Here is a 15,797-nt window from a genome sequence, read left to right as displayed (position 1 = left end):
CACACCAAAATGGAGGGCAGTTCTATACTCCATTCTTTCACTAACATTTATTTTGCCATTTTTGCTTTGTTTTGCTTCAAGCTTTTAATTAAGATTTCCTTGGCTTTGCTGACCCATTTCTATATTGTTAAAGGCAACAGAAAAGAAGCTGCCAGGATAGCAGAAGAGATCTATGGAATAGTCCCAGGTAAAGTAAAAATATGGACTCTCTGACATTTAAATGTTTATTTGCCACATTTTTGTAACTTGAGGATTTAAATCAGTGAGTTGCCATGAAATAAGGGATTTTTTGCTAAATGCATGGGTAAATGTTTTAACCTGAAAACATTTACCTGAAAACAGCCTCCCATTTCTGGGGTCTTTGCAGTGTCAGTGTGTGTTGGCATGATTTAGGTGTGCAAAATATGAGACTCCAACAGTTACCCAGCTAGAATGAGGACAACATTTGCTCAAGGCACTATGGTAAACAAAAACGTTGTTCTCAGATGCAAGGTATTCTTTATCAGTGGTTACAGATGGTTTTATTAAACACCCAGTTTTACTGCCAGAGAATATTTAGGGAAAAGTTTTAGCACATTGATTTTCTGAAAGGAGATGCTAGGAGGATATAACTAATGACTTTATGAATCCAAGCCAAGAATCCTTGTTTTGTTAAATCAGATGATAAAAATGAATGCAGCTAAAATTTTTCTGAAAAATACACAGCACAAGAATATATTGTATTTCATAGGTTGCTTCGTGGGTCATGGTTTTGGTTTTTTTTCAAGTGATTTTAGTCCTTCACATCACTGCCATAATAATGAATAGGCATGTGTTTGCATGCCTGTTAATTCCACTAATTAAAATGACACAGTGTTTTAAATTTACTGCTAACAAGGGGTTATTTTCCTAGCTGAAGATTCTTATCAGCATTGTGACATCACACATTTTTATGTGACTCATTTGTTGGGCACTGCTTCATTATGGATTGTGCCATCATGAACAGGCACATGAACAGCAGCAGAACACAGATGGTGTGAGATGGCCACCCAAAGCAGGGAGATTAAGATCTGGCCAAGAGAAATACCGCAGCCAAGCATTTTTGACAAAGCTTTTATGAAGCCTGTATATCTAAAGACATGTCTTTGTTATTAATTTATTTTTTATTCCCAAGAGTATAATTCCAATCATTTATTACTGTCATTTTTTTCCAAGCACCTTTATGCAATCATAGTGTGACATGTGGTGAAGAGCAGCTTTTCCTTCATTTAGGTTCCTATTGAGGTACCTTGAAATTCAGCAGGCCATAACATATTTTTATCTGCAAGTTGCCATTTGCAGAAAGCCATTAAGGATAATCTTACAAAATGTAAGATCATGTGATATTGTTGCTGGGGCACTATATCATATTACAGTCAGAGTTCCACAGCCTTTTCTCTTTGCAGTGAAGCAGCACAGCAGCAGCAAGGCTGCTTCATTTATCGGTAGGCATTTAAAAAGAGCACCTTCAGTCATGTCACTCCCAGCTGAGACAGGGAGATGTGCCCCATATGGGAACTATATTTGCCACACGTTTCAGGGAGGTAGGTTGTGTGGCTGGTGTGGAAGTGTGCAGAGGTGTGTGTTATCCTGAGGTTGTGGTTGCATGCACATGCATTGGAAATGCCCTGGAAATGCATGTGAGAACACGCACTGCACGTGTGACACTCTGCTTAAAAGGTTAAATAAGGCCCTGTAGCTCTGTTGTCTGAGTAACTCCTGAATCTTCCTGCTGTATAAGGGCTCTGGACTTTGTCACTTGCAATGTGTTCTGACTTTCTGAACTGAGCTTGCCTATTTCAGTCACCAGCATGATGAGAGGTGTGGGGTATTTTGGATGTTTTTAGGAAGATGTTTCTTGGTTCCTGTTTCCATCATTTTGACTGATGTGTCATTCAGAGCCTTGCCATATATTGTGCCAGCTGGCCTTTCCATGCCAGGTACCTGCCTTAGGAGCCAAGGAAGTGCTCCTTAAAGAAATGGAAACAAAAGTAATAACTATGGTTAGAACTGTAAATCCAATAGCTGAAGTGCATCCTGGTCCTTGGGTAACAAAAGGAGACTCCTTTGGCCACGGGTGAAACTTCTGCTGTGTCCTTGGCCTCAAGTCCCCATGGATGTGTCTGTGCTTCCCATTGATTTCTCCCTGCCTTGGGTAACATTTGAAATGGAGATAAAGCACCCTTTCCATTCCCTCTGGTGTGTGGCATAGCTGAAAAAATTAAACAGGACAAGGGTTTCAAACACAGTGCCCATGGGGTTGCTGTACAACAGAGCGTGAATGCAAACACTGGTATTGCTTCTGTCCTGTGGCACTGGAAATGCAGCTGGCCTTTGGAGAAATACTTACTATACACATTGTGTCACAGTATGGGTATAAATTTTAATATAGGACAAGTAAATTTGCTCTCTACTTGAGTGGCAGGGATTTAACCTGAGCTGAATGTCTATGCTTGTAAGTAGTAGCTAGGCTAAAGAATTATTTTTCTTGGCACATAAATAGATTAAGGTAAGAAAAAGGGAAATCAAGCCTACGTGAAGGAGTCTGAAGAGTTCAACATCTCAAAATTATTAAAGAAGAAAAGTAAAACCTTCAGGCAGGATTTGTTTTTCCATGTATTTTCTAAAATCTTTCGGAGAAGAGGATGATTAAACCTGTTACATGGTAGTCTGAGAGGGAGGATGTTATTTATGAAATTGTCAGTTCAGGAAATAAAACTGCCAAGGACATGCCAGAATTCATTTGATGGACAAGTCATCTCTGCTATGAGGCTCTTAACAAAGTGTCAGAGAAGCTGGGATGCAATTTGTGACAAGAGCTCCCTAGGAAAGGTGGAGGCTGATATGGTTTTGAGTAGGGGAATTTCAGGGTTCTGAAGTCTCTGTATGAGACCCATCAGCACTAAACTCATGATCTTTGATGAAACATTTTTTTAGCTGTTCTTTTAAAAGTTCTGCTGAGAAGCTTTTGCTTAGGTCCCTTAGCGAGCAGCCAGCTTTCTCAGGATTGCTGACTCCTCAGCTGCTCTGCTGAAATCAATTCATCATACAGTTTCACTGCTGAGCCCACACTGATTTCAGCCCCGATCTGCATTTATACGTGGCTGTGCTTCCCCTGTCCTCCCAGGCTCTGCTTTTGCTGCATACCTGAATTAGCTTCCATGCATTTGCTGTTTCAGGCAGCTGGGCAGACCGATCCCCTCTTCACGATGCTGCCTTCCAGGGACGCCTTCTCTCTCTGAAAACCTTGATTGCACAGGTAAAAGCCCACAAGTAAAGAAAAGGTTGGGAAGAGGGGTGGTTTCACATGAATTGCATTTATGGGCTGGTGAGCTGGTAATAGAGTGCAAGAGGGCATAAGAAATATTGCTGTATGAATAATATATCAGCACAAACACCTCTGGGCATGTATTAGTTTGCTTAGTGAAGAAGCGGGGTTCAAGCCTGGGACAAAGACTATCACAGCTTGTAGCTTGCTATATGATAGACAGTGATCCTTGTGCTCTTTCTCAATGATGAATCATGCAACTAGGCTTGAGAATAGGGACAATAAATACGTATATGTAGGCTATTGAAAAAGAAAACAAACAGTAAAAAGCTGTAAAAGTGCATCTTGCTTTTTAGAAAGTCAGCCTGAAACCCTCTGCTCCAAAAGGAACTGAGAGTTGAGGCAAAAAAAGAGAGGAGAGAATACATGAGAAAGGACAAGAAACTGCTTATGAAAAGGTTTATGTTATGGTTCCTTGTGCTCTGCCAACCATCTTCCTCACCACCTTTGCTTAAACTCAGTGTCCTCATGTGGCATGAATAGGCAACTGTCCCACTCTCCCTCTTGTCCCCATGGCAACTGCAGGGAAATTAATTCCCTGAGTGTAAAGCTTTTTGACTTGGCTATCAGACTTTTTAGAGTCAAGGTAAATAATTTTTACTAGAGGCCACAGCTCAAATGGACAACATCCTCAAGGAGTGGAGCTGCTAGTGTGAAAGTCTCCACTCCAGACATCTCTTGAGGCACAGTTGCAGCTAAAAAAAGATGCTGTTTACAGACAGTATTCGCCCTCCCATTTTCTGATCCCTCTTTTCTTCACCTGCTGACATAAAATGATTTTTATGGAAAAGGAAGTGATGGAGGTCAGAGATAAAAAGAAAGAGGCTTTATTTATTCAGGGATTTGATGGTTTTCTGACTCCTCTAGTCTTCATTTATTCTGGCCTTACACCACCTGCTTCGTGGAGCACCCGGTGTTGTGGTTATTCACCAGATGCCCTGGTTATACGCTGTTCATGGTTGTACACCAAAGAAGCACCCGGTGGTGTGGTTATATCATTTAGTTAATTCATCTTTTCTCCTTATCCTGAAGACATTTAATTTTGGGAGTAAAGGATGAAGGTCCTTGCTGATGAAAAGAGATCAAGGCAGCAATGTCTGTAGAGCCTGAATTGGAGCTGAGTCACCACAGATTGATAAATGTAGGGATGCAGCTATTCAAGGAGCAGCATAATCGTTGCTCATTGACTGCAATGTAGTTACACTACTAGCCTGAAATTAGGTATAGGACTGTACTTGAGTATCTGTGGGATGCTCAGAAGTCTCTACTGCAGCACCATAGCTTTCCAGAAAGCCAGTGAGGCTCTGGCTCCACAGGGAATGCCTGGACATAGGGAGGCGATGTAGTGCTGAGGTTTAAAACAGCTCAAGAACTCACCAATGCCTGTTTCAATGCCTGAAAAAAGAGTTTACTTTTTCATGTACATCAAAAACAAGGTTTAACATGAGTGATGTTTGGCAAACAGCCATTGTAAGATCTACAACTTATTCTCCATTTTGTAATGAAAGGAATTGTTCTTTTTCCCAAGATACCAATGCTTATTCTTTCACTTGGAATGACTGAGTTTTATTTGTTAAATATATATATACATGTATATATGAGTAATTATTGAGAATAGGTCTCCTTATTAGGAGTCTCTAGAAGACATTAATCTTGAATGAATATGCTGATCACTAAGTATGAAACAACCATACAATTAGAAAATGGAATAATCTATTTTTTCAAGGTTTTATCTATTCCCCTAGCACCATTGTAACGCATGAGAAATTTTAACAACAATTTTTACATTAATAATATTTTCACATGACTGAAAAAGATTGTTTTTCTATCATATAATGCTTAGCCTGAAGTGATTACAGTGGTTGCTTTTAATACAGCATCAGGACTGCTTTTTTGCCGTGTGAGGTTGCTCCCAGGTGCTCCTTTCTGCCCATTGCACTGGGTATTGTGTACCAAAAAGTGCATTGCTGCCATCTCGTGAGCTGCCCTGTCTATAGCACGTCAGGGAGACACCAACTGAGCTTCACAATATGACATCAAGTGGAAAATGGAGCTGCTTCCAGGCCTGTTCTCACACGTGGTTGTAAAAGCTTAATTACCAGGAGATTTCGTTTCATTCAGAGGAAAACGCATATGACAACTGCTTTCTCCTTTGTGAATATGTCTGGTTTGTCTTTGTGCAGGAATAGATATGGCAACTGTCAATTAGGAAAATACCTGTAATAAGGCATTTATAAATCACTGGGGTTTTTTCCAGTGTAAAACATTTCCTGGATGGTCAGATAAGAGGAACTGATTTGTGGGTGGGATTTGACTCATCTCTCTTACAGGTTTACCAGGTACTTACTACCTCTGAGTGAAACACACTTGGGTACCCCACATAGTCAATGAAAGGACTTTTAGGACACAATTCATCTGCCCTACTAGAAACAGCTGCTTTAGCACAGGATGAATCATATTCTAGGGAAGCCTGTTTCTCCCCACTGAAGGAGTGGCCAGCTCCAGCCGAGCTGCAGATACCTGTGCCAGAAGCATCCTCATCCAGGAAGGTTAATACCTCCAGCTGTAGCTCCTGGTGCAGGACTTAGTAGGGAAGGGCATGCCACCCTTATAAGTTAAAGAAATGTGATGTCTTTCCTGCAATTGACTAAAGAACTAGAAACGGAAGGCATAGTTTGTAGCTGCTCCCTCTTTAACCCCATCACCAGTTATGGTTTGTGGGGGCAAGAACTGAATCACTGACAGCACCAATCCAACCTGAGTACTTTCCCTAGACATGCACCCACTGCATGGGCACCTGCACCAGCCTGGCAGAGCTGTGGTTTGGGCAGCTCTCCCCTCACACCCCTGGTCCCACGTTGTAGGGTTTCAGCGTGAACCTGGTGACAACAGACCGTGTGTCAGCTCTCCACGAGGCCTGCCTGGGTGGCCACGTCGCCTGCGCCAAGGTGCTGCTGGAAAATGGTGCCCAGGTAAGTCCTGGGGATGCCAGTGGGGACATGGGCACCTGGAGAATGGATGCTCCCTGCATCAATGGGGATGTTGGACAGGCTGTCCGCGTGGCAGGGCCAAGATGCAGGTGGACATCTCTGACAGAAATGTGGAAAAATGTAAGTGTGCTGTTTCCCTGGGTGATAGATTTGTCTCCCCCTTGTATCATCCCATTATTCTCTTCTGTTTTCCCTTTGTATGTGAAACATAGTCACAGTTGACAGAAAAAGAATGAAAGATGCTAAGTGAAATAACCTTGAAGAAAGTAGCTTACGCCTTTACCCTCCCCCTACCCCCTCAGCAATGATCACTGGAATTACATCTGGTTTTCTATGGGATGGTTTGGGAGTCTCATGTAAGTAAAAATGGATGTGCTTGAAGCAATGAATCATTTTATCTGCTAATAAAATAACAATTCCCACAGCTGAACCTAAGGCAGAATACCTGTTCACAGTGGAGATTAAGGAATGGATGAAATATATAAGAATATTTTTATGTCAGCTGGGTTTTCAAGTAAAATTTATGTGGCAAGAAACCAAGCTGCACCAAAACAGTCAACAGACCTCCAGTGCCTCCAGCAGCTCCAGCCACACCTGCCTGATGAGACTGGGAGGAGGTGAGGGCAGTGGAAATTGTACAAATTGGCACTTGCTTGCATAATCCATTGCTCTTCTCCAGTGTACCATAGAGTTAGAGGCATGCAGATTTGCTTCATAAAGTGCCCCTGAGGGCTTGCTATGTAGTTAAACATAGCATAAACAGGGATATGGTGTGATTCTCAGGGTGTCCTGCTCAGGGCCAGGAGCTGGACTCCATGATCTCGATGGGTCCCTTCCAACTCAGGATATTTCTGATTCTGTAGTTCTGTGATCTACAGCTCTGCTGTCCCAATGGAGAATGGCAATAGTGGTTCTTGCCAGATCTTTACATCAGAAGTTAGGGAAGAAAATTTTCTGTCTTGCACAGACACGCCTGCATATCAACTTCTTCAAGCTCCTTTTCTGTTTGGGATTATAATTCTATGAAAATTTCTTTTGCTGGAAATGCGTTTTCAGGTGAAAGTATTAAACATAAAGTAAATGTTTCCATTTAAAAAGCAAAGCCATTTTCATTTGAGGGTGTTCCACCTTGAGGCTTATGCAAACTAAACAATCTTGAAGATACTCAACTTCTTCACATTAAAAAAAAGAAAGAATAAAATATTGCATTTTTCAGCAGCTCCAGGAGGAGCATTCATAGCAGGCGGTGTCTCTGCCTTATGGCACTAACTATCTGGGAAAGAGGGCAGACATCAGAGGAGAATGTTATATATGTTATGTCACAACATATAACTCAGAAAGTTGTGAATAAAATAATTCCTGAGATTACACAAGACAGGAGTCTTGCTCTGGTGCGCTTCTGGTGGAGGCATGTTGCAGGGGCGTTCCTCTTATATCGGGTTATCCTGAGTGTGTCTTGCTGTTGCAGGTCAATGCAGTCACTATTGATGGGATCACTCCTCTGTTCAATGCCTGCTGCAGTGGCAGTGCAGCCTGTGTCAACATGCTGCTGGAATTCGGAGCCAAGGCGCAGCTGGGGAACCACCTGCCTTCGCCCATCCACGAAGCGATCAAGAGAGGTAACGTTCAGGGTGTGAGCGGAGCCAGAATAGCTACGTGACAAATGTGCCTTTTGTTGTTGACAAAGCATTAACAAAAAAATCCGTATCAGTACAGATAAATGGGCTTGGCTTTCTCACAGCTCTTGTGCCCTCACAGGTGTATCTGGGTGTGTTCTGCTCTGCAGCAATTCAGTGACAGCTCTGCCTCCACAGGTCACAGGGAGTGCATGGAAACCCTTCTGGCCCACGAGGTGGACATTGACCAAGAAGACCAGCAGCATGGGACCCCTCTCTACGTGGCCTGCACGTACCAGAGTACAGACTGCGTCAAGAAGCTTTTGGAGCTAGGTACACCTGGAAGAGGGGCCAGGGGAGAGCTATGGTGGTGTGAGTCAATGCCACTGCTCTCTCTGAGCTGCCTCTCCACTTAAAACACTGTGGGTTATTTCCATAAGAGTCGTTTGGGCAGTGAGTCTGTGAGACTCATTTGAAGCCATTAAAAATTTCCCCTGTGTTGATGAAGACATTATGATTTCCTAAGTAAAAAGCCCTCTATTACAGACAGCTCCCTGAGGCTATCTGAATGTGAAAACAGAATTATTTTTGTTTTCTAGCATAGTAACAGGAAGCACAGAAAATGCTGGCTAATATTACTGATCAAAATCAACTCTTGCTTAACATAGCAGTTTATACGAACCATTAACGCCACCTACTCCTCAGTGGATGATGAGGGCAGCAGTAAAACTGCTTGGAAAAATAATCACTGCAGGTCCAGGCACAGGTTATGAACTAGCAAAAATTTTTGCTGTCAGTGTGCATTAGCTGACTTACACCTGCTCAAAGTGTGGCCCTGCTGTGCCCAGCCAGCCTGGGGCAAGCATTTTGCTTGCTGTGCTTCCAGAGTTATTATGATGAGATATCTAAAGGTTTGGGTTTTTTTTCCCCTGGCAATTAAATTAACATAATCCATGTTAGATTTTATGCTATTAACAATTTTAAAGAGCATATGGTAGGTAGGCTTTGAACATGTATTGGGGCTGAAGGTTGAGCTGCTTAGTTCTGAGCATTGCAGACAGGGTTTGGTGGCCCAGAGGACTCTTACAGAGCAGGTATTTGACCTGATGAGCTTTGCACAGCTTCTACTGAGATATGGGGGGAGTCCTGTGTGCCATCCATCCCCTTCATTTATTGTGGCTATGGTGGAAGCCTGTGTGATGCAGGTTTGGACAGTCCCAGCTGCCTTTCAGATCTAACCATGTGCTCTTGTTCACCCAAGGAGCCAATGTGAACATGGGGAAGCGATTAGACACCCCCTTGCACGTGGCAGTGAGGAAATCCAGTGTGGAGATAGTTGTCTTGCTGACAGACTATGGTGCTAACCCAAAATGCAGAAATGCTGACCTCAAATGTGCCCTGGATCTTGCCACGCCCAACAGTAAAGTGGAGCAGGCACTTCTGCTTCGGGAAGGTAATGGTTTCCTTTTTTCTTCTCATTTTTAAAGTAAAGCTGTATTTATATCCTTTACCTAAGTAGATTTTCTTAAATGCTTTTACAAGTAATGCTCTATATAAGTTCTCTTACCTTCTCTGCTGCCTTCAAACCTGCAACACGACACAGAAATCTGTTTTGTTGCTAGATTTGCCACCTGGTGCTACCGTTATAGTGGTAAATCAGTCAGTTATTCTGTGCTATCTTTTCCTGTCTACTGAAGGAAAATCATACATATTTACCTGGTGGGACTCCTAGGGTTAAAAACTGCCAGGAAAGATTCTTAATAGATAATATTTTAATACCACCATCCAGTGTTCAGCCTTGCACCATGGCTCAACAAGTCAGCGTGTCCTTGGTTGCCAGGAGAAAGCAGAGCTCTTTGCCAGGTGACTCTTCAGCTTCACAGCTCTTCCATGTGGTTTATGGGGCTGCAATCCGAGCACAGACCAGCACTTTGCTGTTTACCTCCAGGCTTCCTGCAATTAATTATCTTTCCTGTTTACTGGAAGAAACCTCTGAGCAGAAATGAATCAGGATCCTCTTGTGCCATTTTCACCTGCACAACATTTGGCCAGAACTTGATGCATCCAATAGCAATATCCCCGTGCTCTGGGCTTGCTGAATTAGTTCTCCCCTCCTCTACTCTCCGTGCTTCCCAGCTCACTCACTGGTACCCTGTTAGCCACTCTGTGCCTCCCTGAGGCTTTGAGAAGGTGGAGGATGAATGTTGCTCCACCCTTGCAATACAGCTTCCCACCTTCCTGAGCCTGCTCACAACCCACCAAGGACCAAATGTGCAGCAGGAGCCCACTACCAAATAGCTCTGGCATGGCAAATTAATAAACATCCGTGTTGCACATAGGCTTTGTGCCGACCCTCTGAACACAGGTGTGCTTTATGGAGAAAATGAAACATTGGCTTAATATCCTTCTGTCCTGTTCCCTTTCTCCATGACTTTTCATGCAGAGCTCTAATTTGTCATGTCTAAAACCTTCTGGGAGGACTTTGTTTGAATGCTTCTCACCTTGTGTGACTGCTGTCCCCATACCTAAGTTGCTCAGGGCTCAGTGGCAGACTGTGTGAGCAAAGGCAGGGCTGCCAAGTGTCCAGCTACCGTAGCCCTGTGTAAATCAGAGTTTGTGTAGATAAAGAAATATACTAGTATTAATAATTTTCTCTTCCTGAACTTTTCTTTTGATTTCCACTCTCATCTTGTCACTCTCTTCTCCCTTGCAGTCAGAGAGGCTCTAGAGGCATTTCAATTCCTGCTGACTCTCTGTTTTTCAGGCATGAAGTTTCCTCAGTTTCCTCACCTTCAGTTCCACTTTTAGATATTTTGCTGTGCTTAGCTACCCTTTTCCCCTACTTCTGTGTTTTCTGAGGTCCTTCTGTTTGAAATAAGTACCCCAGGCTAAAGAGTTTTTCTGCCCCCAACTTCTCCACTGTGGTAACTTAGGTGGGTCCCTTTAATTGCTCCTCTCACTAGCTATTAAATGGTGTGAAATATACAATTTGTCTGTTTTACTAAGTGCTTTAGGAGATGCTGGTTTCTGTCTTCACTTCCAGTGACAGTTGTACAAATGCTCTTTTTTATATATCCCATATTTTTCCATTAATTTCTTCTCAGATGGGATAGTATCAGCCTGTTTAAGCTCCTAAATTTTCCTGTAATAAAAGCACAGGTTATGAAGCTTACCCAAAAGATCTAAGGACAGGCCTTTAGGCCCACATCTCTGCCCATTACTTGTCAAACTCTGCCATGATTGCTACTGTTTGGACAGAAACTGGAGTGGAAGGGCAAGAGAGGGTTAAAAACCTGAGCAGCTCTGGGCAGGTGTAAAGGTTCCACCTGGAGCAGCTCTGGCAAGAGGAAAGCAAAGGGGAGGCAGGGACACATTCCCTAGCAAGGTGCATTTGCACGTGCAGTTGCAGAACCAATGGAGCCTCATATCCAGTGGGTTTGTGCCTGGCATGCTCCTCACCTAACCCGTGGTGTGGTGGGGACAGCTCCGGGGAAAACACTGGGGCAGCACCACTGTGGGCAGTACTGTGCCAGCCACGGCCCAGGATGAGTCCTCTGACACCTTTTCTACCACTTGACTCCCTGATGTTTAACAAGAGTTTTCACATGCAGCAAGGGAAGAGCAAAAAGACTTGGAATTTTGTCCTTGTGTCTTCCTTTTTTTTTTTTTTTTACCCTCAATGTCTTTTTGAACAAAACTTTTGAAGACTTTCTATCTTTGAGACCTTTCTTCAAAAGTTTTCCCTTCAGTCAGACTTAGTTAAAATTAGATGACACAGTAAGAAAATGTTTTCAGGAGCACTGATGGACTGCCTGACAAACACAAATATTCTGAGACTGGTCATGTAAAAAGGCTAAGATACTACTTGTGCAGATACCTGCTGAGACACCAGTGGTTGGAAAAAGCACATTCTATATATATGAAGAATTAACTGTACTTATCCTTTATCCTCACAGAACTGCTGGGGGTTGTCTTATATCCTGAGCAAGGGCTATGCATCCTGGAGCTCTCTCTCCAGTGCAGACAATTTATGGTATTTTAAGTATTTGCTCAAGAAAAGATGCCAAACAGCCTAGCTGTGCATACACAAAAAGGGGTTTAGTACTCACAGTTTTCAAATTGCTGAAGCAACTTTGACAACACAAATTAAATATGAACAATAATGCATCTAACTCTCCCTGACTTCAGCAAGTCATTATGTAGTGCTTGATCTGACTTGCAAATCCTGCTGGTGTTTGTTGCTTTGACTCATACCAGTGGTGGGGCTGAGGGTGCTTATTCTTGCCTTTTATCCTTCCCCCCCAGGTCCTGCCAGCCTTGCCCAGCTGTGCCGGTTGTGTATCAGAAAGCGTCTGGGCCGGTCCTGCCTATACACCGTCCACAAGCTGCACCTGCCTGAGCCACTTGAGAACTTCCTCCTTTATCGATAAGTCTGTGACTGTCCTTAGACTGGAAAAGAAAGAGGAACAAATGCTGTTTGCTCCAAGATTATTATCTCAAAGAAAAAAAATCAAAGGCATCATTTACTGTCTTCTGTGATTACCAAACATAAGCTGCCATGTGACAGTGAAAATTGAAAACACCTTTTCAGGGGCAGTGAATGGTATTGATGCCTTTTCCTGGTCTTAAAATCAAGAGTCAAACACGGTTAGAAGGGAAAAAGGGATTTTACCTTGGTATTTATTTTAAGGATGCTTAGGTGCACTATGTCCAGGTCGAATGCACCTCAATGCACACTGCAATGCACACCCCCAAAAGATCTGGTACAACATTATAGGTCTTACTAATTAGCATATCTATCAAAAATTCCCCAATGAGAGGCTCGAATTAGCCCCCCTCCCCAGGGAACCTTCCCCTGGATGGTTCTATCTTAGTTTACAGAATGTGTTCTGGAGAGGACCTTGGTGTCTGGGGCACACTATCCTCTACCTACGAAGCTTCTAAAATGTTTAGTCTCTTAGCTTTACAAACAAGTCCAAGAATGTAGGCAAAAAGCACTAGGAATACAGAAGTTGTAAAAAGGTATAATAGGGGTATAAAAGAAAAGGCAAAAAATCATCATAGCATCAGTGTTACAGATACAGTTCCCTCACAATCTATTGCCACATCGACTCACACCAGCCTGAGAAGTTCTAGTACATAAACAGCTCACTTGACACATTTGTAGATGCATACGCACACGTCCACCCAGCCACATACACACAGAGATTTCCCCTGCATTTAGGACTGTATTTATTTGTGCAGTATCTGTGCAGCTTCTTCCCTTTGTCTATCCAATCTCAATGTCAAAATCCAGGTAGTGGATGTTATTCTTCCATTAGTACGTGAAAATGAAAGCTTTCAGTGATGAACATCAGATGTATACAATATACTGCACATCTTTTGTCAGCTTTGATTTTGCATCCTTTCAACTCCTTCCTATTGTCTACTGGAGTCCTATCAATTTCCTGCAGGCTCTGGCTGTCCAGCCACTGTACATCCCTGAGCCCTGAGCACAGCTATCCCTAATGCTGACACATCTTGTCCTTGGAAGTACAAGTGACATTGTGAAAGCAAGTGCAGGGGTTTGGAGTAAACCCACAAAAATGTATGAACATCTTAAAAAACCCTTTCATCTCTTCTAAAACAAAATCCCTCCAAAGCAGTATCACCTGAGAACTGGCTGTGTTTATTACATGAAGAATTTTTTTTTTAGCTTAGTTCCAGGACAGAACTGCAAATTTTTTCATAGGAGGCACAGTAGGTGATATTTTGATATCCATCCTTTGCAAGGTTTAAAGAAAAGCAAAGGGAAGAGTGCTGCTTTTTTTTGGCTTTGCATGCTTTGACATTTCTCAAGGTAAGTCCTTGGACTGTGGAGCTGGAGAGAAGCAGGGCCACTAAAGATGATTGTGCATCACCTAAATGTTCTCCTCTCTGGATTTTCCTCACCAGGAGAGGTTTGCAGGCTTGTCTGCTCCCTCACCCCTTATTCTAGAGGCTTTAATTACCCTCCTAGGAGAAAGGATTTTTAGAGTGTTATAACCTTGTCCATTGTGGCATTATTTTAAATAATGCAAGGATTAGTAGCTTGGAAACAGCAGGGCTGAAAGCATGCACCTCTTTTGAGTTGAGAAATGTGGGATCCAGTGACAGTTGCAGTGCCTGTTTGACTTCGTAAAGGTTTGTTTATTTTTCCTGGGGACGTTATTCCAGGGGATGCAACGTTTCTTCAGAGCCAAATTTTGGTAAACTTCTGACATGAGACAGGCAATGGTGTTTCACTAGCTGTAGTAAAATTGGAAGCAGAATTAAAAGGAGCCTGTCTCCATTTTGCTTAACTTCTCAGGTCCAAGAGGTTGCTGACACATTTTCAGGCTGTGAAATGTAGTGGTTTCTTTATGAGTTTGGCATACTGGTACCAATTTTCACTGCCCATACATCGTAAGTCAGAGGGAATTGGCCTGCTGGAGCCTGGATATGGGACTGGCTTCCAGCAGCATTTAAGCTCCTGTCCCTGCTCCAGCAGCAGCAGTCTCTGGTTCAATGCTAGTCCCTTAATGTCACTGTGACAGTTTCTCTGAGACAAAGGTCTAATGTTGCCCATACTTCTTTATGATTAATTCAGCACAAGTAAGATAAATTGAGCTGTCAGCAGCTCATGAGACTGGACCTTTGACATTACAGTCAAAAATGGATGCAGTTTTCAGCCTGTGTTTGCACATACTGAATATTATCTGATGGCAAGAGCTATTGCCCATAAAGTTGTCAGTGACATCAATGACCTTGTATGGTATAATACATCATGAATCGCAGAGATTTGAACACTAAATTCTCAAGTGCCTTTGAAAATCAAATATTATCAAGAAAGAAGTGTCTATATTAATCTGATGTCAGCAGATCTCTCTGAATTCTATCTTTACTGCAAACTCACCTGCTCTGCTTATAAGGTGGCAATGAGAATACCATCTGCTCTCTAGACAGAGTCTCAGTTGTGTGAGTTGTCAGACTTGCACTGCAATCAAGGGACTAAGGCAATTTATGGGATCTATTTCAGAATGTGTGATGCTGAATTGATTTCCTGCTGCGATCATCAATGAAAGCAGTATTTCACTCTCACAGGATTTTAAATTGAAAAAATGTATCTCCATCAAGAAAATGCGAAGTCTATTCAGCCTCTCAGAAAGGTTTATCTCAAGAAGCAGGAGAAGGTGCCCAATATTTATCCCCAATATTAGCTTCCCATCAAAAAATCACCTTACCTTTCATTCTTCCTGGAGACATCCTTCTCCCTGAAATTCTGTATATCAGAGAGTCTGACAGGAACATAGCCTTAATAAATCAGAAGAGAAGCTCGGAAGTCCTGAGATTAAGAAATTTCATTAGAAACTTTACCTAGACTTTCTTGCTCTTATCTCAAAATATTAAGTTACCCATTTAATTCTCATTGACTGTACTTTGTGTTATGACAATGCATGGAAATACTGAGGAAACAGCTGGCGGAGGTATTTAACTATTTTTGCAAACATGCCATCTCATATGAGGATAGGGAAAGACTGGGACAATTTTCTATGAGACTATTGAGTCTTGGTGATTTTTCAGAATGAGTTTGGAAAACATCTGTCAGTTGCTTATCTGCAAGTAGGAGAAGGGAAGCTAATCTCACAAGGTCTCTTTTCTTTAAAACAAGTGGTGTCTTCTCTGTCATTCTATGATCATTGACTAAAACCAGTTATTTGGGTAAGGTATGGTTTTCCTGGGGACGCAGACATTTTTATGTGCTGCAATCTCCACTGCTATACAGTGCTTTCTCAGTCTCTTGCCCAAAACCTGGCTCCACAGATTTCCCTGTAGCTTGAGATTAAT

The 15,797-nt window shown here is 42.5% G+C and overlaps 1 protein-coding gene across 1 annotated transcript; it reads left to right on the top strand.

The window, feature by feature from the left end:
* Window positions 1-3: 3 nt before the first annotated feature.
* On the top strand, window positions 4-12,423 carry ASB11 (ankyrin repeat and SOCS box containing 11). Its single transcript, XM_032100699.1, has 7 exons — window positions 4-187; window positions 3,198-3,277; window positions 6,211-6,318; window positions 7,805-7,955; window positions 8,151-8,285; window positions 9,214-9,405; window positions 12,258-12,423. Exons 1-7 carry the CDS (start codon window positions 10-12, stop codon window positions 12,380-12,382), a joined length of 969 nt encoding a protein of 322 aa, XP_031956590.1. The 5' UTR covers window positions 4-9; the 3' UTR covers window positions 12,383-12,423.
* Window positions 12,424-15,797: the final 3,374 nt, after the last annotated feature.

The sequence above is a fragment of the Corvus moneduloides genome, chromosome 2, assembly GCF_009650955.1.
Source record: "Corvus moneduloides isolate bCorMon1 chromosome 2, bCorMon1.pri, whole genome shotgun sequence".
NCBI lineage: Eukaryota > Metazoa > Chordata > Aves > Passeriformes > Corvidae > Corvus > Corvus moneduloides.
The sequence above is the reverse complement of the archived record's forward strand: the minus strand, read 5'-3'. Positions and strand labels throughout refer to the sequence as shown.